This window comes from Alosa sapidissima, chromosome 13, assembly GCF_018492685.1.
Source record: "Alosa sapidissima isolate fAloSap1 chromosome 13, fAloSap1.pri, whole genome shotgun sequence".
NCBI lineage: Eukaryota > Metazoa > Chordata > Actinopteri > Clupeiformes > Clupeidae > Alosa > Alosa sapidissima.
This window is the reverse complement of record NC_055969.1, coordinates 32780981-32804074: the sequence shown is the minus strand read 5'-3', so window position 1 is coordinate 32804074 and position 23094 is coordinate 32780981. Positions and strand designations below refer to the sequence as shown.

The 23094-nt window shown below is 39.9% G+C and overlaps 1 protein-coding gene across 2 annotated transcripts; it reads left to right on the top strand.

Annotated features, from left to right (window-relative positions):
• Window positions 1-520: 520 nt before the first annotated feature.
• On the top strand, window positions 521-23094 carry scarb2b (scavenger receptor class B, member 2b). 2 transcript variants are annotated; one of them, XM_042059839.1, is made up of 13 exons: window positions 521-1025; window positions 6794-6954; window positions 8146-8293; window positions 8440-8634; window positions 9395-9486; window positions 9968-10087; window positions 15376-15554; window positions 17988-18106; window positions 18464-18537; window positions 18624-18675; window positions 18871-19023; window positions 19588-19635; window positions 20802-23094. In XM_042059839.1, exons 1-13 carry the CDS (start codon window positions 903-905, stop codon window positions 20919-20921), a joined length of 1584 nt encoding a protein of 527 aa, XP_041915773.1. In that variant the 5' UTR covers window positions 521-902; the 3' UTR covers window positions 20922-23094. The 2 variants fall into 2 exon arrangements, with proteins under 2 accessions (XP_041915773.1, XP_041915774.1); XM_042059840.1 differs by lacking the exon at window positions 19588-19635 and having other exon boundaries at window positions 525-1025.

The window sequence follows — 23094 nt, the reverse complement described above, 5'->3', positions numbered from 1 at the left end:
ATACATAACATGCTTGTCATCTTTGGGCAAATTTCTCTTTTTTTTTAATAAACTTTCCATACTAAATACTTGCAGATAAGAAAATTGTTTTTCATTTAATTATTTTTCAGAAATAAAAAAGTATTCTTTTAATAGTCTGAAGAACCAACAAATGTGCAAGACTAATAGGTTAGGTTTTGTTCTCAGCGGCTTCTAAACTGTGGTTGCGAGTTACTAAAGTTTGACACACCAGTAAAAAGGATAGTGAAATTACTATTAATTAAACAGTCAGTTCCACGAACAATCAGTTCATATGAGGTGGATCTCTTCTTATCTTATGTAGCCCACATAGTTTCTCATCATGGGTTGGTTATACCGTATGTGCTGAGAGAGATGACTGACTGAGTGCACGAGTCCACTACGGTCCACTACAGGGCTCTGGGGGCAGGAACCACGTTGCCGTCATGTCCAATCAGAGTCCTTCTTTCACAGTGAAAATATGACCTTCGCAGCCCACTGCAAACATTCATTGGCATGCTGGATTATACTATACGCCCACAGACTCTACATTGACAAAACGGTCGTGCCTGTCAGTTGTGTTTTCAGTGAAGGGGGACTGAGGATAACTTCGGCTAACTTCGGCTGAATCTTGCGCGAACGCTTGGTGCTCGGCGGGCGAGATAGCTGACTATTAAAAAAGATACCGTTAGGTCAACGTGGAATAACTTTAGAGCAACCAATTCATTTCAGTTCAGTGGCGTAGCCTAGCTATATTCTCCCCTTTCCACCCAACGTCTGAACACCAAATTAAACTTTTCGAACTAACAGACTTCTGGCGATACACGTTGTAACTTAAGCATAGTAGCCTATGTTAGACACCATTAACTGGTTTTTAAAAAGTTCGAACTTACACTTATTCAACCATGATGCGTAAATCTTGTTGCATCTATGCAACTGGCATTATCGCAACACATTTGTTAATAGTCGGCATTGCTCTGATGATCGCAGATGTGTTTCCAGGATTAATGACCAAGCGACTGAAGGGGGTAAGTTGAATGAAACATTAACTCACATGTGTGGGCTGATCAACAGGTTGTAGGACCCACTGTACGTTAACGTTTAGAATGCTACGGATAATGTTAGTCACAATAACAATCAAATATTGAGCTTGCTTGTTGATTTGTTATCCATCACTAATGTGATAAAGAGAGATTGTTTTGTTTCATCCGTTGTTGTTTTAACTCAGCATGTTAATGTTAGCCCATTTGGTGCAGTCTTAAACGTGACGTGTAAACATACTTGAGCGCTTACAGCGTGGTTTCGCCAAACTTGGTTTGGTTTGTCTAATCAGATTGGAGTGGGTAGGTGTGCTGCAGTATATCCTTAATCGTAAATTAGTCAGTGGATGAATGGTGATAAGTTCCAGAGTTCAATTTCCATTAGGCCTATATCAAACCTCTTTCTTGAGATAAGCCTGTACGTAGGGAGACCACCTGCTCTCACAACACATCATACAGAGATAGTGCTCTTCCTCTTCTGCCATGTGCATAGGCGTGTGCAAGTGGGGTGATATTTAGGCTATGCTACATCTACTTAGTAGGCATACCACGTGCAAGAGAACCAGCTTGAGAGCAGCAATAATGTATCTGTATGAGCATCAGCTATGTGGTAGTGTCCCTGTGGAGAACGTCAGTGATTTTGTTCCTATCTACTGCACACATCTTTACATCCCATAGTGTATACTTTTCCCAACATACTTTCCGATGGACAAATAACTTCTGTTGGCTACCTTGAGACTTTGAAGCAAATGAAATGTAGTTATGCAGACCTTCTTGGTTTAGGCCCTACTCACTGTTATGCATTCAATACATCCTCCCATTGCCCTGTCCCCATGACTCACTTTTCTTTGCTGCTTTCTAATCTGCAAAAATGGGATCTGGGGGTCTCCCCGCCCTCTTTTTGGTTCTTTCAAGTCCTTTGCGGTGGAATAGCTGCAAAGGCAAGTGAAGGCAGCCTGTAATAAAACTAGTTAGTACTTAAGTATAGTATAAGTATATATACTTTTTTGATCCCGTGAGGGAAATTTGGTCTCTGCATTTAACCCAATCGGTGAATTAGTGAAACACAAACAGCACACAGTGAACATACAGTGAGGTGAAGCACACACTAATCCCGGCGCAGTGAGCTGCCTGCTGCAACGGCGGCGCTCGGGGAGCAGTGAGGGGTTAGGTGCCTTGCTCAAGGGCACTTCAGCCGCGGCCCACTGGTCGGGGTTCGAACCGGCATACAAGTCCAGAGTGCTAACCAGTGGGCCACGGCTGCCCAACTACTTCACTACTTCACTGTATATAACCACTGAAGAAAACTCTGCCCTCTTCTTTACTCTACCATCATGTGGCTCAAGTAAACCCTGTATTAACTGGCCATTTTGCATTTACTGATTCAACTTCTGGTTTAATTTGATTGAGACCCTGCTCTGTAAATTCATTGGGTACAGAGGTCTTAGAATGCTGCTGTTGTGCCACCTTCCTGCATCCTGGTTAGAGTTCCCAAAGAAGCAGTTTAGGGTTTGAGGAAATGACACAGGTGCCCGTTATTTCTGTGCCTTCATTTGTCATTAGAAATTAGAATAGATTAGTTTGTAGGCCTATATATATAAAAAAAAAACAGAGTAAAGGCAATTGTTTGGACGAACTTTCCTTCCAGGAGCATAACATGGAAGAAGCAAAAAGCAAAGTAAGCCTACCCAGTTTATCAGAGAATGGTGGTGCACAGTGTCATGTGATCTCAGGACAATGGGTGCATATAAAGTAATGCTTTCAGAAGCCTGAGAGCTGTAATATGCTCATTTAGAGTGAATGCTAGTGTGTTTCACAATGTCTGCATGCACAGTGTGATTATGAAGTGTAATCACATAATCACATCTTGTTACTGTCAGATATACTCTACCAAGTTAGCTCTCATCCTCATTGTCCCCCTCAACTTGGTTACCCTGCACGTATTAGTCTGTTGCACACACATCTGTTCATCCAAGTTCCAAGTGTCACACTTGTATGTTCATCAAATAAAGACTTGTTTTGGCTCTCTGTTCACTTTTTGGGACAGTTGTTTTTAGCATACTGTTGTGGCTGTAAACTTGCTGAGTTTATGTTTGTGTAAGAGTGAGTGCAATCCATAGTACATTCTTAATTTCAGGTTTCACACTAGAATCAGCATCCATGGAAAATTGCTTACTGACTGGCAGTGGCAAAGTCAGTCTGTGTGTTCAAAGCGTAGGCTGGTACTGTAGACTGATTTTCTGGTTTAGCTGTTGGCCTTATACTTCCTGAAAAAGAAAAAGAAAAAAAGAAAGGGCCTGTGTCCTCTTTGAAAACAGGAAGGACAACAATCGTATTGCATTATCATTGGCTGTTGGAAGTTGTATCTCTGGTAAAGTATAGAGATGTCATATAGCCTAGTAGTAATCAGTAGGTTAAGCAGCTATTAAGAGTTTGGTCAAAAACTAGTAATCTAACCATCCAATAGGCTTGCAAAAACCTTACACCCACACCTACAACAGCACCCACACACCCACAAAAGCACAGCCAAACACTTGCCATGCCTGCTAACTTATGTATTTTAATACATTTGGAAATGTCATGCTTTTAAAGCTTTTCTTAAAGAAACCGTATGTAAAAAAATGTATTTCAATTCCTCATAAAATGGCCCTGATATGTCACTAGACATTAAGAAATCATGTTCATTTCAAATACTTATATCACTGACAACAGTAGTCCGGCCAGGATATTGTCATTTAAAAAGTAAAGTTGCAGCCCTCAACTGATGTTGATGTTGTGTTTTGTCATGTCATGTTGAGTTTTGGCCTGATGCGCCACCCTCTACCTATCTACTAAGGGGGGAGGGGGAGGGGATACACCGCTCTACAGTAATTTGAAAGTGATTGCAGTACCAGTTTTGGCCACAATATTACATATGGTCCCTTTAAGTTTTTGCCGAGTTGTCCAACCCAAACCACAGAACTGGTGGAAATCATGTGTGTGTTTCATCAGATCATAAAGGCCCCATGGCTGTAACTTTATTGTTTAAACAAAACAAAAGGTTCTCAACCTTTTTTGGGCCAAAGGCAAAGCACACCAAAAGTCAAACCAAAACACAAAGGCACATTGATTTATGGTTAGTGATTATGATGAATGTCAGATATATTATTAAAGGTTACAATAGGGGTATTCGTTCTTATATTTTTGGATACAGCTGAGACCACAGCAATAAGGCATGGCATGGGGTTTGCACTCACACAACAGAGCTGACAGAGCTGCATAATAGATTTGTAGCTTAATAGGCTCCTATATAACACCAAAGGCAAACATGACATTATTCGCAGATTGAGAAAGGGGATTTTTTTCTGTCACCTGATGAGAGAAATGAATGCTGCCAAAGTTGTGAGAGTCTTCAGATTAGTTGTTTTGACATTTTTGTTGTGAAAATGGCTAAATCTAACAATTGCAGCTTAATCACCTTGCCGCTTGATAACCTTGCTCTTAATTTGTAAACCATTGTGGCAGGCTTGCTTATGGAGTCAAGAGACGGATCTCAGAGTCCTGTATCATGAAATCAAACATTGAATGGTTACATTTGCATATAGTAATAAAGTTGATGCTTTTATCCTAAGTGACTTACAAAAAAGTGGACAGTCAATTTACAGTGTGACTAGGACATGTAGCAATAAGTACTACTCGCATACAATAGAATGGCCGTTCAAGTGAAGTTAAATCAAGGCGTGAAGAAGTACAGTTGTTAGGGTTAGGACTAGGAGAGGTGTACTCTCAGAAGAATTGGTATCTTAAGGAGGTTTTGAAGATAGAGAGGAACACCCCTTTCGACTAACAGGCATTTATTCCCATGCTGAAGCCTTTTTTTGTGGACATCTTCGTTTACATTCTCGTTTAATTTACATTACGCTTAATCCATGTCCGTGAAACTCACCTAATTCATCAGAAAGCCAGGCTTGACAGCAACAGAAATGTATTTGGGTTATAGCCAATATCCAGAAACTCCTGAAACTGCTGAAATGCTTTGAAAGGAAGATTCCTCTCTGCTACCTCTAGTCTGTAAAGGATGTTGCAAAGATCATTACAGCGATAGTCATTTGCAATTGAAAGACAGCTTACCAATGGTAGCACGCTGTATTCAAAGATTTCAGTCAAAACTAAGTCAGGTGTGTGTGCATTTGCATTCCTTTCAAGTAGCAGAGGAGCAGTGCCGTAGTAATAAATGGGCACAAAGTATGTCAACACAAGCAATCTAATGTCACAGTCATTACCTCTCATAGTTTTTGGCCCAGTTTCAGAGTGTTTCTTGCCCAGCAGTCCATGTGGTGGGGCAGCTGGCAGGTGCAACTGCCCCCTGTGATCAATGTCCAGCTCATTCACTTTAAGAGTCAAGGGCAAACCTGTGAGTTGCACCACGTAGATGGTGCATGTCATGGTCTAGTTGGACCGATCAAAAAGTTGTGAAACGCTTTGGTCTCTCACTTGACCAGGTTTTGTTAGCTCATCGCTGCATTCGTTCATTTGCTGAGCATGCGTGCCTGTCAAAAAATATAAAACAGAGTTCACTCTATTTGGTCATTATCTGCTAAAACAAGTTTAGGTTATGTAATGTTTGGTTAGCCTACTTTTTGTATTTGATTAATTGTGTGCCAGCCCCCCACCAAACTTTGGATTTTGGACCAGACTATTTATTAGAATACAGCCCACTTGGCTTTAGACATTAAAATAAGTTCTGTTTGTGCTATGTCAGACTGAAATTCACAATCACTCTTCAAGTTTTTTAGGCTACTGTACCAATATCTCCAGTAGCTCAACGGTGGGTCTTATGCCACTGTTTAAAACAGCCTGGCTTTAGGACTGGCATTGGAGATGGGATGCCAGCCTTGAACCTTGACCCACATTCAACCATAATTCAGGTATATGGCAATGCAAATGATGTGTCTGCTGAGAAGACCTGTCTACTTATTAATGCCTAGAGGTGAATTTATTTAAACTTCTGGCTTACACCAGGCCTAAAGAAGATATCTTTAACCCTAAGGAACTGCTCTTCCTTAGAATCTATAGCATTTTGTGTCATAAACTTAGATTCCTGGTAAAGTCACGTATATCAAGCTGCCAATGGCATACAGAGGTAGTATTTTGTTATATTGTTGACTGGTATTTAGTTAGTATTTGGATTTTGTAGATTATACAGTAGGCCTATATGTGCAGTAATTTGTGTCCAAATGGATTATGAAGTTATTCTTTCCATTTATGGATATGGGTTTCAAGTGACCAGAGTTTTCTTTGACTTGGCAGTTTATGCCACTGCTGTGTAAGTCATGCCGCTCGGCTTTATTGGGACATTCGCATAATGACAATGACTTAAAAATACTGTTCTATTAATCACTGTAAACAAAGTATGGTTTGCACTCAGTATTTACTCCATCAGCCTGTATCAGAGTATTGTACTATTGTGCAGTGTAGTACTGTGTCATGCTGTGTTTCCCCTTATATGCTTGTAGACAGAACTCAACATATCGACTTTGTCTGGCAAGCCATTCATAAAACTGTCTGGCAAACCATTCATAAGTATTCATATAATTTTGCAAACATATTGATTGTTCAATTTGTCTTCATTTTTTATATATAGTTTACAGGTGGGCACCAGGACTTCCAATAGTGGTCATGTCCCTGTTGGTGTCTTGTAAAAGACCTGAAGTTCAAACTGAAATACAACCTTACAAGACATCAGCATGAATTGTTGTTTGTTTCTATTTTTAAAGGAGATCACCCTTACTGAAGGCAGCAAGGTGTTTGACAGCTGGAAGAATCCTCCACCCCCAGTTTTCATGGAGTTCTTTTTCTTCAATGTTACCAACCCTGAGGAATATCTTGCTGGACTGGCCAAGCCACGTGTTGTTGAGGTTGGACCATATACTTACAGGTAGGCATGACAACATATGAGTCGTCATAGTAACAACCTCTCAACTTATTGATGTCTGCCTAGGTCAAAGGAGACTATTTGTACTTTGTCGTGGCCTGTCCATTCATAGTGATGTCAGTCACTGAAAATTCTAGACTGTACATTTCTGATTGTTCTCTGAGATGCATCATAGAAATGTAGTGAGTGTGTTTTTTTGATGAGGTACACAAGTGCTAGAACTGTGAAGGAGCACTGGTGAAAAGGTGCTGCGTCTGCCAAAGCCGTCTTACATCGGGTATTGCAGCCATAATCTACCCTCTAGCTTCCTTTTCGTGAGTCATTGTTGCCTCTGGTGAACACCAATAGGAACGTGCCGAGGTAAATACTGGAAATCGTCCTGAAAAAAAAAAATACTATTCTGCAATTTAGAGGACATACTGGCATTATAGATCATTTGTATTAGTGGTTGGTATAGAAAATGCAAGCCAAGAACTTGATATGTGACAGTTAGGGGTACAGGTTCATGCCTCACTTCTTCACGCATGGCCCTCTGTGTAAACATGGACATTCTTTCTTTGAGCTCTACGTGTGTGTGAGTCATGCCAAGGATCTGCTACACGTTATGCAATCTGATCTGTCTCTTAATCCATTTATTCCTGGTGCTAGCAGCTTAGTTTACACCACTGATAAATTGGCAGGCAATATGCTTTCGCAGTAACTCCAGGCATGTAATAAACACAAGGCTGTGAGCTGACAGTGACAGTAACTGGTGGGAAACAAAATGAGTTAATTTTTACAGACAATATACGTGTGAAGAGTTTGGTTTCAAAACACTATATCTCCATTTTTTAAAAACATTAATAAGTCATTTAGTCAAGACAGTTATTTGTGTATTTCAGGTAATATCAATAAAATTGCAGTTATGCTGTTTTGATTGAGTAGAGGAAATCAATAGCAACAACCCAATTACAGTTCTACTGATATTATCTGGAAAACAAAATGTAAAAAAATGATTTATGAAAATTCATTGAAATGGAGAATATAGTATTTTGGAACCAAACTCTTCATATATACATGCATGTATGTATGAAAGGATGGATGGATATAGGTATGCCTTACATTGTTTGGTTCTCTGTGTCTTTTAAGGATAATGCACACACATTCCATCCCTTCTTGGTGCCTCAAATAGTTCCTCTCTCTTTCCATCACTAGGGAGTACAGGTCCAAAGAAAATGTGACGTTTGTGGAGAATGGGACCAAAGTGGCAGCCTATACCCCCAAAACCTTTGTGTTCTTGCCTGAGAAATCAAAGGGGAACCCTGAGGTTGATCTCATTACTTCTGTCAATGTCCCGGCTGTGGTAAGACCTGTAATGAGCATTGTTACAACTGTGTATGTGTGTGTGTGCATGCTTTCATCTCTTCCTGGTATTATTTCTGACCCATCAGTTTATGTCTCTTTAGTCTGGTTTTACTTATGATTCTTTTGAAATCTGCTCTTCAATAGGCCGTGATGAACAAAGTGCAGGGTAGTTTCTTCGTCACCCCAGCAGTCAAAGCTTGGATGAAGATGCTTAATATTACTGGAATACTTACAACACGCACTGTCAGCGAGCTTTTGTGGGGTTATGAAGACCCCCTTCTGAAGAAGGTCTCTGCCTTAAAGAAAGATGTTGAGAAGGACTTCGGCTTCATGATAAATGTAAGGTTTTTTTTTCACAGATCTCATCCAAGACTGTTGTTCAGCCTTTGAATCACAGGATCTTTGTTTCAATTCATATTGAAGGCAGATATTGAGAATGCATTAATTTTACTGCAACAAGTGACCTTTGCGTAAACATTCTTGTGAAAATCTGAATAAGCTATGATGTGTAAGCTATGATGTGTAAAGAGTGCCTGAACCATCTTATCCATTGCACATTTGTATTGCACAATGTGTGTGTTATCACTGATGGTCATTTTCCTAGTACCACAGTTGTCTGGAAACTCAGTCAGAATGATGGTCAATCAGGAAACAGGCTTTATTCTTTCAATGATGTGCATCGAGAGAGACACAAGCTTCACCCTAAAGATTCACCAGCATCTTTAACTATACATGAGAAATCCTAAACTTAAGGATGTTACAAACAAGGGGGGCTTGACTCCTTCTTCTAACTGAGCCTCCTAGACGGTCTTTAATTAGGAGCACCCCAACTTGCACATGGCCAATGCTAGCAGCCATACGTGACAGTGGGAGGTGTGAAAGCCCCCCCATCCCTGCTCACCTAGTATACAGACAAAGAGCCACACCTGGGAATAAACAAAGGTGTCTGGAAAGTCTCCTATTGAATTCTAATCATTCAATTAGAACCCTAAGAATGCACCGCATAAAGAAACAAGAGATACAGTACACATGAGTACAAATGAACATAAGAAATACACATGTACATGCACTGATGCACAATTCTTTCATCACTCTGCAGAAAAATGGATCCCATGATGGAGAATTTGTGTACCTCACTGGAGAGGAAGACTATCTGGACTATGGTCGTGTAGACACTTGGAAAGGTCAAAGGTAAATGACCTTTCATCTGTCGTCTGAGCATCTTAACATCAGTGCACTCTGAGCACAGTTTGTGCTACAATCTTTCTATAAAATCAGTGTGGAATGCGTTTCCCTCGAGGGTCAGTGCCGTTTCTCATGACTCTTGCCTCTAGTGTTCTTGAGGCCAGAGGTCCTTAGGCTGTGGCCTCAGCATCCCAGTCTCCATGGTATTAATGGCCTCAGCATTTCAGTCTCCATGGTATTAATGGCCAGACATCCTCTGGTGGTTGGAAGTCGGGTGGGAGGGGAGTCATCAAGAGGCATGAAGGCCTTCTTCTGAGTTTAGGGATTTATTTTTGATACTTTGTCCTTGTGATCTTTAATACGCTCTTGTCTATTTATTATTGTATCCATTGTTGGATAGTTATGTGTGGCCTTGTAGCTATTAAACGGGTGTTGCACTTTTTTTCTTTTACATGAATCTGCCTTTCTGTATAAATCTTTATTCCAGGAAGCTGACATATTGGGGATCAAACTACAGCAACCTGATCCAGGGCTCAGATGGCAGTGCCTTCCACGCGTACCTGACCAAGGAGGAAACCCTTAATATTTTCACCCCAGACCTGTGCAGGTATGTTGGGCCTCATAAACGTGATCACCAGGGCTCTACACTAACATTTATTTTCAGGAGCACTTGTGCGCCCAAGTTAAAACATTTAGGAGCACAGACAAAAATTTGGGCGCACAGTTCTGTACTTAACTTGCACATAATGTAACATTATACTGCAGCTAACAGTTAAACATGCCAGTGCACCAATTGCAAATATTAAGAATGACTGACAACATTTAGGCTACAGGAAACAGGATTTTAAAGATCAATGCCTACTTTATTTTCAGTCTGTTCTATTTTCCTACATTTTGTTAATGTAAAATAATATAATACATTGGCATATTTGCATTTAGCCTGTTTATTAAGTATCCTGCCAAATGTAGGCTAATTTATTTATTTGTGAATCCATCTATAGCTAATCCAAATATGCCCACGGTGACCTATCTGACAGCATACTGCCTAATACTACTACTAAAACAGTCCATTTTCTCTTCCACAAAACCCAACATAGGCTAATCAAGGATATATGTTTTATACTTTTAGTTTTTATTAGAAATATCTGCATTGATGGGGCAGTAGGCAAACGTTAGGCCTACTTTTTGCCTACGTTTTGCACTCCAGCTTGTATTCGGTGTAAACAAACAAGCATGCGTGGAAGCCTGGAGTTGTCAGTAGCGTTCTACCTTTGAATAAAATGGTATTACGGGAGGCTACTTTTGTGCCCGTTCGCTACAGCTATATTTTGCATATTGCAGCCAATACATCAACTGGGCTAAAAGGCATGTTAGGTTACCTTTCCTTCTCTCACTGCATTCTCAGAATCTCATCCTGTTCCTCCTATATCCAATGAATTCGGTGGATAGAAGAACTAATTTCTTCAATCTTTGCATCTTGGCTGGCTAGTCTAACTTTCCGCTTTTTCTGCGCGCTCTTGGATTTGATAGAAGCGACTACTAGCGAGTCACAACGCGAAACTGCTAACGTTGATGGGAGGTGTAGTTTTTATGCTGCATTCGCGACGTGATTCTATGGTTTGCACCAGTAATGTTTCTCGATGTTGCGGTGTATTTTATAGACAAACATTGACATGGTTAGAAGTCATTCGCACCAGTGCGCCTAAATATTTTTTTGCACTCGCACGGCATCATTTTTACTCGCATGTGCGAGTGAAATGGGCGCACTCTAGAGCCCTGATCACACAGCGCAGAGGCTGATCTTGGACCTGCGAGCAGCTGCTCCAGTCCAGCAATTTCCTCAGAACTGAATGTCTGAAACTGCTTGGCCGATACTGCATGGGAAGCCAAAACATTTGTAACTAATTTGAAACTGGCTAGAGAAAAACTAGCAGATTTAGTAGTCATCTAAATTTAACATACCGTCATTAATTGTACTGAGGATCTCAGTCACCACCATAGCTCAGGCATGCAAACTCCTCACCTTTTGGCGAAATTCAGCGTTTTGAATTCAAAATGAGTGACTTTACTATTGTACAAATTACGCGCAGACGCAAACACATATTGGTGTTGTCAGAGCGCCACTAAGCTATGCACTATTGCCAACAATGTCATTCGCGCTTGTTATGCTATTAAACCACCATTTCCCTCTTTGTGTGCCCTTCTCACCTTTTGCACCCCTGACTAGTTTGCATGCCTGATAGCTACACATGGGTGTTTCTGACACTTGGCAGCAAATGTTCAGTTTAAGGATTTTCCATGGAATGGAAATCACTTTGCACCCGGTGAGGGAGTGAATGGTGTCAAAGGTACCTCAGCTCTGTGGCCAGATTATTCTATAAACATCCTTTCTTTTGTTTTGAGACGGATACATTTATTGGACGCATGGGAATTATTTAAACACTTTTCGGAAGCCTGTAGACTATCTCTATGATCTTGTTAAAAAAAAAGCACAAACCTGGCTCATGGAAGTTGTTTTTGCAAGCAATAAAGCCTGGGCAAGATGTGTGTGTGCCACTTAACAGAAAAGTCATCTGATGGACTCATTAAATATACTGAAGGCCATTCCCAGGATTTCCATTCGCTAGTTTTATCTTTCAATGTTAAATGTCAGCTGTCTCCCATGATTTTTTGCAAAGACTGCAGTTTTTAATCCAGAACAGCCAAGGAGGATAAGGACATGCAGATATTTTGTTGAACAGCTCAGAGCATTCCCTGGCTTGTAATGTGCTAGTGAGATATATCTTTGTTGTACACTCTGAGGGACTACGCAAATATTGTTAACAAAATATTTGTCAAAGGAAATAAATTACATTATTACATATTAATCAATCATACATTATTATTTTACATTACATTTAATTTTCAACCTCAATATAATGGAATAAAATGGTTCTTTAGCTTCAAGATGTGTTTGAAGCATCTTGCTTCTTTGATATTTTCAGAATTTGATATTTGTCTTATGAAAGTTGAAATAGATAAATTGAATTACCCGATGTATTATGCCACAAGGGCGTAGGTTTGGTCTAAGCTTTGGTGGGGACACTCCTGTTGTCACAATACCAACATTATTGTTTCAATATCAATACGAAGTGAAGAATCTCGATTTCAATACTTTTGCAATTTTTTTTCATTTGGTTTGGGGGCCTCTACCACCTTGACGCCATCAGTAATATTGAATATTGTGTGATCATTCACATCACTGGCAATCATAGAATTTGATTGACCCTCCACACACACACACACACACACACACACACAGAAAATGATGGTTGTCATAGGTTTCTATTTCATATTTTGGAATTCATATACACTTTATATATTGTTAATTATTTGTAGTATTTTATGATCTGCATAATTACGAATAGCTAAACATATTCAGTCATTTGAATACATCATATTGATATTTAAATTATTAGGCTACACTTGTCTTTAATATCATCACATTTGTGGTGTGTGTGTCTAATTGAGTGCCTGTCACTTTAAGAAGAACATGAACGCAATTAGCTTTCAGTCTCACGGTTTTAGGCTAGTGGAAAATAGTTTCGCATAGTGCAAGGATATGTGGATTCAATTCATCATGTTTGCTATGTCATTAGATAATATGAATGTTCAAAAAACTAACAAGTCAAAGAAAATCTTTCTGGAATGAGATCATAGAAGAGATAAGTTTCTCACAATGTTAATTTCTATGAGTTATTTCTTTGCATTGTGCAGTCTACATTCACAAATACATTAGCCTACATAAACAGAATATAGGAATATAGGTCTGTCATTGTACAGACAACATGGTCATATGCCTTTAAATTTGATTGTGTTTGCTGTTTCTTCTATACCCTTCCCAACACAGCTTTTTTTGAGTTGCATAAGTGATTCCTGAAAGAAATTTTTAGTTACAATTATGGTATATTGCAAAAGTGGGTTGAAAACATTTCGGCAATAAACAAGATTTCATAACTTTATTTCAGAGTTTGTGGAATGTATGCAGATGTCCCTTTTTATGTTACTGCGGACATATGACAGGAGGACAGGACATATGAAAAACAGATCCAAATGATTGAAATTTAAAAACAATCATAATGATACAATGAGATGATAAATAGATTCCCAATATGACCGACCTAATGATTTCCAACTAATGACTAATTTCTTATTTTATAATTTCTTCTTATTTAATTTAATATTTTGTTACAATACTGGTTTATTACAAAATGTGTTTTTCAACCATTTTTGCAATAAACCAGATTTGCAATAACTTTATATCAAAGTTTGTAGGATGATTGCAGATGATCATTTTAGGATGTTACTGACTATTTACAGTTGTGTAGGACGGTTAATATACAAATCTAAATGATGGAGAAAACAACCATAATGATATAATTAGATGATGAATAGATTCCCTATTTTATCGACTAGTGATTTCCAACTGACCTCTTTACTATTGAAAATATTTTATTGCAATTCTGGTTTATTACAAAACTGGTTGGAAACACACATTTTGCAACCAGTTTTGCAATAAACGAGAATTGTAATAATTTTATTGTAATTCTGGTAGTTATTGCAAAACTGGATGTCACAAGGAGCATCCACCAGTGTAGGAGGACACTTTGGCATGATGACTTACAATGCAAATGGGACAATAGTGTGCACTTGCCCTAATTCTGAGGCAACGGCAGAAATACTTTTGTGGCAGCAGCCTATTGCCAGAATTAGTGTGTGTGCATTTGTTTTCTCTAGGAATAATTCAATGGATATTATATCAGAAAAGTAATAGTGGTAGTTGCACTGTTTGACTCCAAATGCTATCTGTTGTTTAAAAACAGCGGGGTGACATCATGTGTGGTGATTGTTTGGGCAGCCTGCTTGTAAGAGCGGCCAGGCTCAGTGCTGATTGGTCGACCCTCTGCTACCATGGCTTAGCCTTAGTAGACATGAGTTGAGTTTGATACGTGCTCCATGTCAGATCATAACGTATCGCTTCCTCACATCGCAGTATGACTTTTCACCTACATGGAAAGTGCTTGTGATGTTATTGGTCAAGCGTAGAGGGTGGTGGTGGGGTCTATTCTGAGTGCGAACCTTGACCTAAAAAACTGACAATGATATTGAACACGTACATACCCTCCCTCTTTTGTTCAAGGTGGAAGGAATCTGCTCTGCTGGTATGGCATACATATTTGCTCTTTCTGGATGCTGGTCAAGCCCCCCCCCCCCCTCCCCCTCCCCCTAAACACTTTAGCCTAGTCTTGTGTACTCAGAGGAAGGTCATCAGCCAAACCACTGGGAGATTTCCTGTCAATTTTTACCTTTGCTCTCATTTCATCAAAAATGGTATTGCAGACACAGTATGTTCTATGTTTGACTGTTGTACTGAACAACATTTCCCCTTGTTTTGCCTTTTTAGACATAATGTGGGAGAACCCAGTTTTTGGTACATGCAATATAGGCTTAATCACTCGGCTAAAGACATTTATGAACACATAGTTGGCACGGTAATCTCAAAAGCGAAAGCCAGGCAGTGTAGCAGATTATATCTACTAATGAGTTTGTGGTGGGTTGGGTTGGGAGAGAACGCTTTGGTGGGGGCCTTGTTTGGATCCTGTTTTCTTTCAGGTCCATTACTGCTATGGGGAGATATTTCATGGTGTTGGCACTTGGTAATCTCACAGATACAATAGATAACTTGTTTGTTTATCAACGCTGGGGGTTACTCACCCTCCCCCAGTGAGTATGGAAGGGGTACTTACCAGCTCTGCAGAATGAAAGTTCATAGACTTCTACTTTAGATGTACATTGGATATGCCTTGTGTTGATGTGCCTACATGGTTTAAGTCCTGTATATCTTGTGCACAACAGGTCCATCTACATGAAGTTTGACAAGGATGTGGAGGTGAAGGGTATCCCTGCTTACCGCTTCACTCCTCCACGCTCTGTACTGGCCAGTGTCGAGGAGAACCCTGATAACGCAGGCTTTTGCCTGTCATCCAAGAACTGTTTGGGCTCTGGTGTGCTCAAGGTGGACGTGTGTAAGAAAGGTAGGTTGAGTCTGGACACAAACCTCCCGACCCCTTTAAAGAAAAACATGAGCCCTCAGAACAACTGTAGGGGCCTGCACCTTTAATTGTTTGAACTTGAGCTCCTTTGCTGCTCGGAATCCACGCATGTGATTGGCCATTTGGGTCGTTGCTAACTGATCAGGCCCCTCTGGCTCTGTTTCAACATGCTAAACCCCATCACCTGATGTTAGCTCAGCTCTGGGATCGCTATAATCGCTGCTGTGTGTGTGTGTGTGTGTGTGTGTGTGGGTGGGTGGATGGGTCGTAGATACTGGCTATTCTCAGAGACTGTTGAAGGTGCAGTCAAAACCATCCTGTTAAGCTTTTTATTGAAGTTTAAAGTTGACCATAGCACCTTTCCTTGATTCCAAACTTGGGACCGTGTATTTTGAAGATACTATAGCTATTTATGATAGCTATTAATATAAGCTATTTAATATTTTAGCTGAGAAATGCCAATGCAAGCCAACTTTGTGTTTGAAAGACACCACTGACTATCTAAGGGTACATACACCACATTTGAAAAACAGGAAGCATGACATTAAACACTTCCCATTAAACAGTCCCGTGATTTATATGTGGGAGAGACCTATTCACCTATGGAAACAATTTAGCAGTCATGTTTCTATGATGTGGTGTAAGAATGAGATATTGTTCGTTTTGCTTTTGCCTCTATGTGACTTTGAGAGTCTGTGAAATAGAAAATCTGTTTTGTTTTTTTTTATCTCAAGGCTATAATGCCCCACCCCCTAGCCGCCCAATAATGAGCCGAATGTCTTCAGCGGTGTGTGACTATCGTGGTCCTCACCCTTTGTTGAACTCTTACTGACACCATTACCTTAAGCTTTGTTGCTGACTACAGACGTTGTCTGAGGGATGTTGTCAGAGAAACATCACTCAGGTGACCATGCTAGGAGTGGGCGGAGAGCTCTCACCTCTGGTCCACTTTCCCCACCTGTGCGGGTAGGGAAGGAAGATGTGAAGTAGAAGCACAGCAGGCGGCCGCCAGCCCGCGGAGCCACAGAGCACCTGTTGCTCTTTGAAGCCCGTATTTGAGGAGTATTGAATAACTGTCCAAATACATACCAAGTCTGTTGGAGAGAAGTCCACTCCCTAAAGCATTTTTTGTGAATGTTGAGTGTTGAGATGCGCAGACATAGCCATGTGACGGTGTGACTTTATCTCAGCTGAGAGCCATGACCTTCAGGATTCATGTTGGAAATAGACAAGGCTCTTTGTTATTTGGGACCTGTCACATAGTTATTATATTATATTCAGCTGTTGCAAAGTTTTTTGCCATATTTTTCGTCATGACGTGCCACAGGGCATGCACCAAATTTGTGATGCAGAATCTAATTCTAGTTATGAATCTGCCATATTTGCATTTTGCCCCCATGTGGTTTAGTTTCAGTTCCTGAAAATGTCCTTAAAAAGTTCCTTTTTTGGTTGGCCTGGTGGTTAACTCCACCAGAATAGCGGGCGATGACCTTAAGTAACCCTCAAAACACTTCATCTCCCCTGAGGGGATCCAGCGTTCTCTGGGCTAAAGGTCAGGGGGTGCAAGGTTGGAATGTTTCTTACACCACAATGTTCGGAACTGGTGGCCAGCCCATGTCGTGACCGGTGTTGTGGGAAAACCATGAACAGAGGTCCTGCTGTTGTTTTTGTAATGGATAAGCCAGACTGAGTTATCTACACCCCTGCCCCACTCGGCTTCCCTACACGGAGCTCTTTAAATGACCGCACTGAGCACAGGATGACCTCTGGGATAAAGGGAAGGCCCCCTGTGTTAAGACGGGGGTGAGCATTCTTGTGGATGCTTGTATATCTGTTCAGGAAGGAACTGTAGTGTGTAGCACATCCATTTTTATTGTGACCTGATGACTGAGTATCTATCTTTGTCAACAGAGCCATTAGTGGAGTCCGCTTAGAATTACCCCTGAGCTTATGAGTTAAACATCAGGGAGGAGCATAAATTGCCATGTTGCGGGAATTTATAGAAAGGGGTTGTTTTGCCGTGTCAGTCCACCTCCGTATATAGAAATTGAGTATTGTGGCGAGATGGAAAGGTAAACAAGATTCCTTAACATTTTTATTCTCTATTGCCCGTCACAGCCCTTCACTTACTGTGGTTTCACATTTCCACATCATCTATTTTTACATGTCCACTTCTACAATATATTTTACTCATGGATAGACATGGTAGGTCATCATCATCCACATTTTCATCTTTGTGTTGCACTCTGTGCATGAAAAATACGCTATATAAATAAAATACTTACTTACCGTCCATCTTTGTAAAATAGCATAGTTTTTATTGCAACTTGACTGAAGGCAAAGTGTTGCCATTGAGGCACATTGTTGGGCTGCTGTGATGGTGTGACATATTTGTTTGTGCCTGTGTTAACTCAGGGGTTCCAGTAGTGGTGTCATTCCCCCATTTCTACCTGGGGGCTGACGACTACATCAATGCCATTGATGGTATCTCACCAGTGAAGGAGCACCACCAGACCTATTTGGACCTTAATCCGGTAGGATTCTGAATATTCTGACTGAGTTGACTGAGTGGTAAAAGATCTAATTGCTCCCCCTAGTGTTGTATGATTTGAAGTACAATAGTTTTTGTTCCATTTAGATATGAATATGTTTATTTATTAGCTAGAACAGTTGAAAACTGCTTTCTGTTGGCAGAGTGACTTGCTATTCCTGTGAACCTCTGTGACTTTAAAATGTGCCCTTGTAGATGTCCTTTGTTTGGTCTATGGCTGTTAATAGTTAACTTCCATTCGTTTAAAGGGAGGGTTTCAATGACTGGTTGCATTATGCCTAATTCCCTGCCTAAGTGCCTAAGTCACCTTGTCACTTTTGTGTGTGTTTGCCCTGAACAGACCACTGGAATCATCGTTCGTGCAAGCAAGAGGGCACAATTTAACATCCTGGTGGAGAGACTGAGTAGTTTCCCGTAAGTAGTGACCTCTGTAAGCAGGCTGAGCCTGACCCAGCATGGGGTAGTGCAACTAACGTCACACTCCTCTCTCCCTCTCACAGCATAACCAGTGGACTCGACAGAACAGTCTTCCCACTGTTTTTCCTCAATGAGGTAAATGACCCTTATTTAGCCGACAAACTGTTGTCTCCATTCTGTTGCTATGTATTCTATTGTGCAGATCAATAGGAACATGTTCACATATTAATCACAAATGTTGTCTTCGGTGTCCTGTTCTGTTGTTGGGGCATACATTCAGTCCTTCAGGTTATATGCTACAATTAAATTAATCTTGTTCATTCTGGCCAGACTGTGGTGGTTGATGACGCCTCAGCAGCTAGGCTGCATAAGCTGTTACTGATCGTCAAAATTGGATCCAACTTCCCCATCTTCATCATTGCCCTCGGCGCGTTGCTGGTCATCATCCTCCTCGTCCTCATCATTCGTCTCCACAAGAAGAAGGTTAGTGACTGCATCAGTGGTCTTGTTGGAAAATGGGTAAAATGCTCAGGACAGCCAGTTATGCCCCTGGAAGTGTCCACGTTTTGGATGGAAATTTATACTTTACTTAAGAGCACCCCCTGGTGGCTTGTTCCATTTCCTGTTGGATTTTCTATGACCGGAATATTACAGTTTCAGGCTGATTAGTTATCACACTTTTAAGGAATTATTGGGATAGACGTTAGGTGGCAATCACACTGGTAAGTGGAAGTGGTTAAAAGTAGCTTTTGTCCTAATTTATACTCATATGTTTCCTAATCTTTTTTCATGAATGTATGGCTACCCTTGATTGCTCTTTTATCAAACACTAATTCTCTGTGATATTCAATTCAGTTAACTTAATCATTATAACAATAGCATGTAACACTCCTTTATGGCTGTTATGTCTTTTCCTCATGATTCTTACAGCTTTTTTCATAGCATGTCAATTACATGACTAACCCCTGTGTACTAACTGTCACTTGCCAGTAGACTAAATGTCATGTTTTGATGCTTCTTAGTTGGTTCCTTTCTATGTCCTTTCAGATTGAAGTGAAACGCTTTGATTTTTCAGAAGCTTACCCTTACTTACCTGTAAGTCCTAACTGAATGCTACATTTGACAACTGTTGGTGTGAATTTCTCTTCCTCTGTCCCTTTCTTTTTGAACAGCACGTTGTTCATAATATGCATATGAATGCAGTAGATCCTGGGTGTCACTGGGTATCGTTTAGTAAACTGTGGTAAACTGCATCTGTGATTTCAGTGTGGAAGAATGTTTGATGCTTATGCCCAATAGTCTTGGACTGACATTATCTTCAGTTAATGAGTTGGAAACGCATTGTTTTGTCACGTAAGGGCCCCGTTCATGTTGCACAGAACTTTTAATGACATTTTGAGTCTGTTAAGAGGCAAAAAGGCACATTTAGATGATGCCCCCAGACCTAGCATTGTAACTCACTGGAGGCACTGGCTATTAGCTGCTGCTACTCCAGTTCGGTAGCACCGATTTTGGTCATTTATTTTGCTATCGACAGTACTCTGCGATATCTAGCGATCAAGATCCATGTAAAAATCAGCCAGATTTTTCCTTTATGATCACACTTTCTTGATCTAGTAAATATCATACATTTGATTTATTTAGAGCCAACTTGAGCCACAATGTCTCTTACTATCAACAGCAGTAGTTATATCATTTACCACAACATTTGCTGCTGCTGTAATGGTGCCATGGCCTGCTCTGAACCCAGACTGTCTATTTACAAAGGATTCTAATATCTTTGCTCTGCATCAAGAAGGAGACCCAAGTGATTTGAATAACTACAGATCTATCTCCAAGCTCCCATGTTTAGCAGTCACTAGGGCTGATTTACAAACTTTTGGAATAGAACATGAGAAGACGGTTAAATTAAATTAAATAAATGAAATGAAATGTCAGGGCTTCTGCTTGTCTCCCAGTTATTTGCAGAGTTATTACAATATTTACAAAAATAAAATAAAAATTTACAAAAATTATTACATCATTGGGTTCTGAAAACATAAGGTTAAACCCAATCATGTAGTCTCTCCATGTAAAAAAGACACTTAATTATTGGGAAGTTATGGCTGCATTTGGTTTTATTACATTTTCAAAGGAGTTATTTTGATGGAGCTATAGTTTTTTATGACATTATCGGGCCATGATTACATATTGGGTTCTACATGGTTCATGTGCAATACCTACACATTTAAATTATTGTACTCATATCATTTTCCTCATAGACGACTGCTAAGGAGGACACAATCTACTCGCCTGTGAATGACAAAACGGAGGACTACTCTGACAACTCGAAAAATGGCAACTATGTTGGCATGACCCCTGTAAAAGCAGAGCGTGCTTGAGCACGATTCCAAAGATGTGTGGCGCCAAATAGTATATATGATCATTTTTCATCACATGCTGATCCATTCTTTATATGTTAAATATGTGTAAATATGTTGCTCTATTTTCCCATTTTAAAAAGTTTTGAGAGGTTAGGCTCGGCCTTGAATGTTTGCTGTGTGAAATTATGCGTATATGTTTAAATCATTATGTTCCCTGCATACTTTAGAAGGCCGGGTGTTGTCCGTGGTTGTGTTTTGTAAAAACAGCTGTGTTGATGTTTTATATAATATGATTGCCATCAAATAGTGTTTTTGAAGGAGATTTTTGAATTTAGAATTTTGTTTTATGAAGAGATGACTGCCAGTGTTCTCCATCTTTCTGTTGCCATGCATACCCTGGAAACTCCAGAGTTCTCGCAAGAACACAGTTTGAATTGTCTCTGCGAGACACTCTGGCAATGAGTAATGATGCACGTTACCAGGGTCTGGAATCTCCAGGCTAGGCCATGCTAATATCAAGTATCAAACATGATTACAGTCTTTAATGATTGTGTTAAGTACACTGTCCTTTAGTAGACAGAAACTAAAGGGCTTCTGTAGGATTACTTGCAGGACACTTTAGATTGTTAACTGTGCCTTCCTGTTTCATGAATGAATGAAAGTGTATCTGCCTCATTCAGCTGCCAGCTTGTATGCCAATTAGAGAGCTTGTCTTAATGATATCTGTTGAAAACACTAGTAACCTTATGTGCTCTCCTTTAAACCAGTTCTCTCTCTTCTTGGTCTTGAAGTAAAGAGAAGGACTAGACAAATGCATTTCATTTCTTTGGCCATGACCATGGTAGAATTCTGCAGGTGTGTTTGACTGCCAACTTCTATTGACATGGTTTGAATGTTGAGTTATTAGATTTGTTTTGTTCCTTGTCAGCTTTCCCCCTTTTTGATTGTATGATGACCCTCCACCTTAGAGGCCAAATTGTCGCATTGTTTTGAAAAAAAGAAAAAACATAGAATAGATTGTGTCAAAAACCATAGTAAGCCTCACTTGTAAAATTCAGCTTGACTGATCTTTATATATTTTTTTTGATGGATATGTTGTATAATTGGATTTTTTGACCTTAGGTTGTACATCTGATGGTGTGAGTTCAGAATATGTCTCAGATATTTACGTCATTGTACATTCTGTAAAAATGTTTGTTGTTTAATGTAATTACGTTTTAAATTCATATGTTGTTCCGTTCCATGGCATCTATTTGCCATGAGTGGTTTGGTTGCCATTTTCTCTGCCTCTTTTTGATAATAGTAACGTTTGATCACTATTGATATTGCTTAGTGTAAGCCAGTGCTTACAAAGCACAGAAACCAGCTGAATGAACACAGGTTGCACCATCCTCCTTGTTACATTTTTCAATGAAGTTGAAGTGTCGTCAAGAATCTCCTGTTTGTGTATCCTGACTTTAGATTTTGGTTATTTCAGTGTTATAATGTGTGCTCGAGTTGTGTGTGAATAAGATGGGACAGGCTTTGGTATATGCATGGATAATCTCAGGTCCATAGGCACCTTTTGTGTCTCGGTGTGCTGTGCACATAGTTACAAATGTGGTGCCCCACAGGCCACACACTGTGTTGTAGTTCTTGGTAGCTACTGTAGTACCCCAATGAATGTCCGTAACCTTAAGCTATTACAAAACAACTTCATCTACATCTTGGTCCGAAGTGCTATTATAGTATTGAGACTAGAGAATTGTTTTAATTTCAAAAATGACTTTTACATTTCAGCCCATCCAAGGATATAAGTGCTCTCTTATGAGAGATGACCCTTTTGTATTCTTCCTGTGCCATAAGGGCTGGGTCAGAGTTATAGATGGCTTTCCAACATCCCAAGGTAATTCTTCCATACTCAGTTCATAAATATTTTACAGAAGTTAAGTTTAAATAAGTTACTTCCCTCTTTAGTACCACATCTGTAGAACCTTATTCCCTCAGTGTCCATTCAATGTCAACATTCATATGTTACAAAAAGAGCTCATGACTATTTTGAGTTTCCTTTATACCTTTGTATTGTAATGTCAATTAATGACATTATTGTTGGCCGTCACTTCTACTAGATACTTTGCATTATACTGCATACATGTTAAATACTTTTGCACTAACAACAATCTGTATTTTACAATAAACTACGTTTGACTTA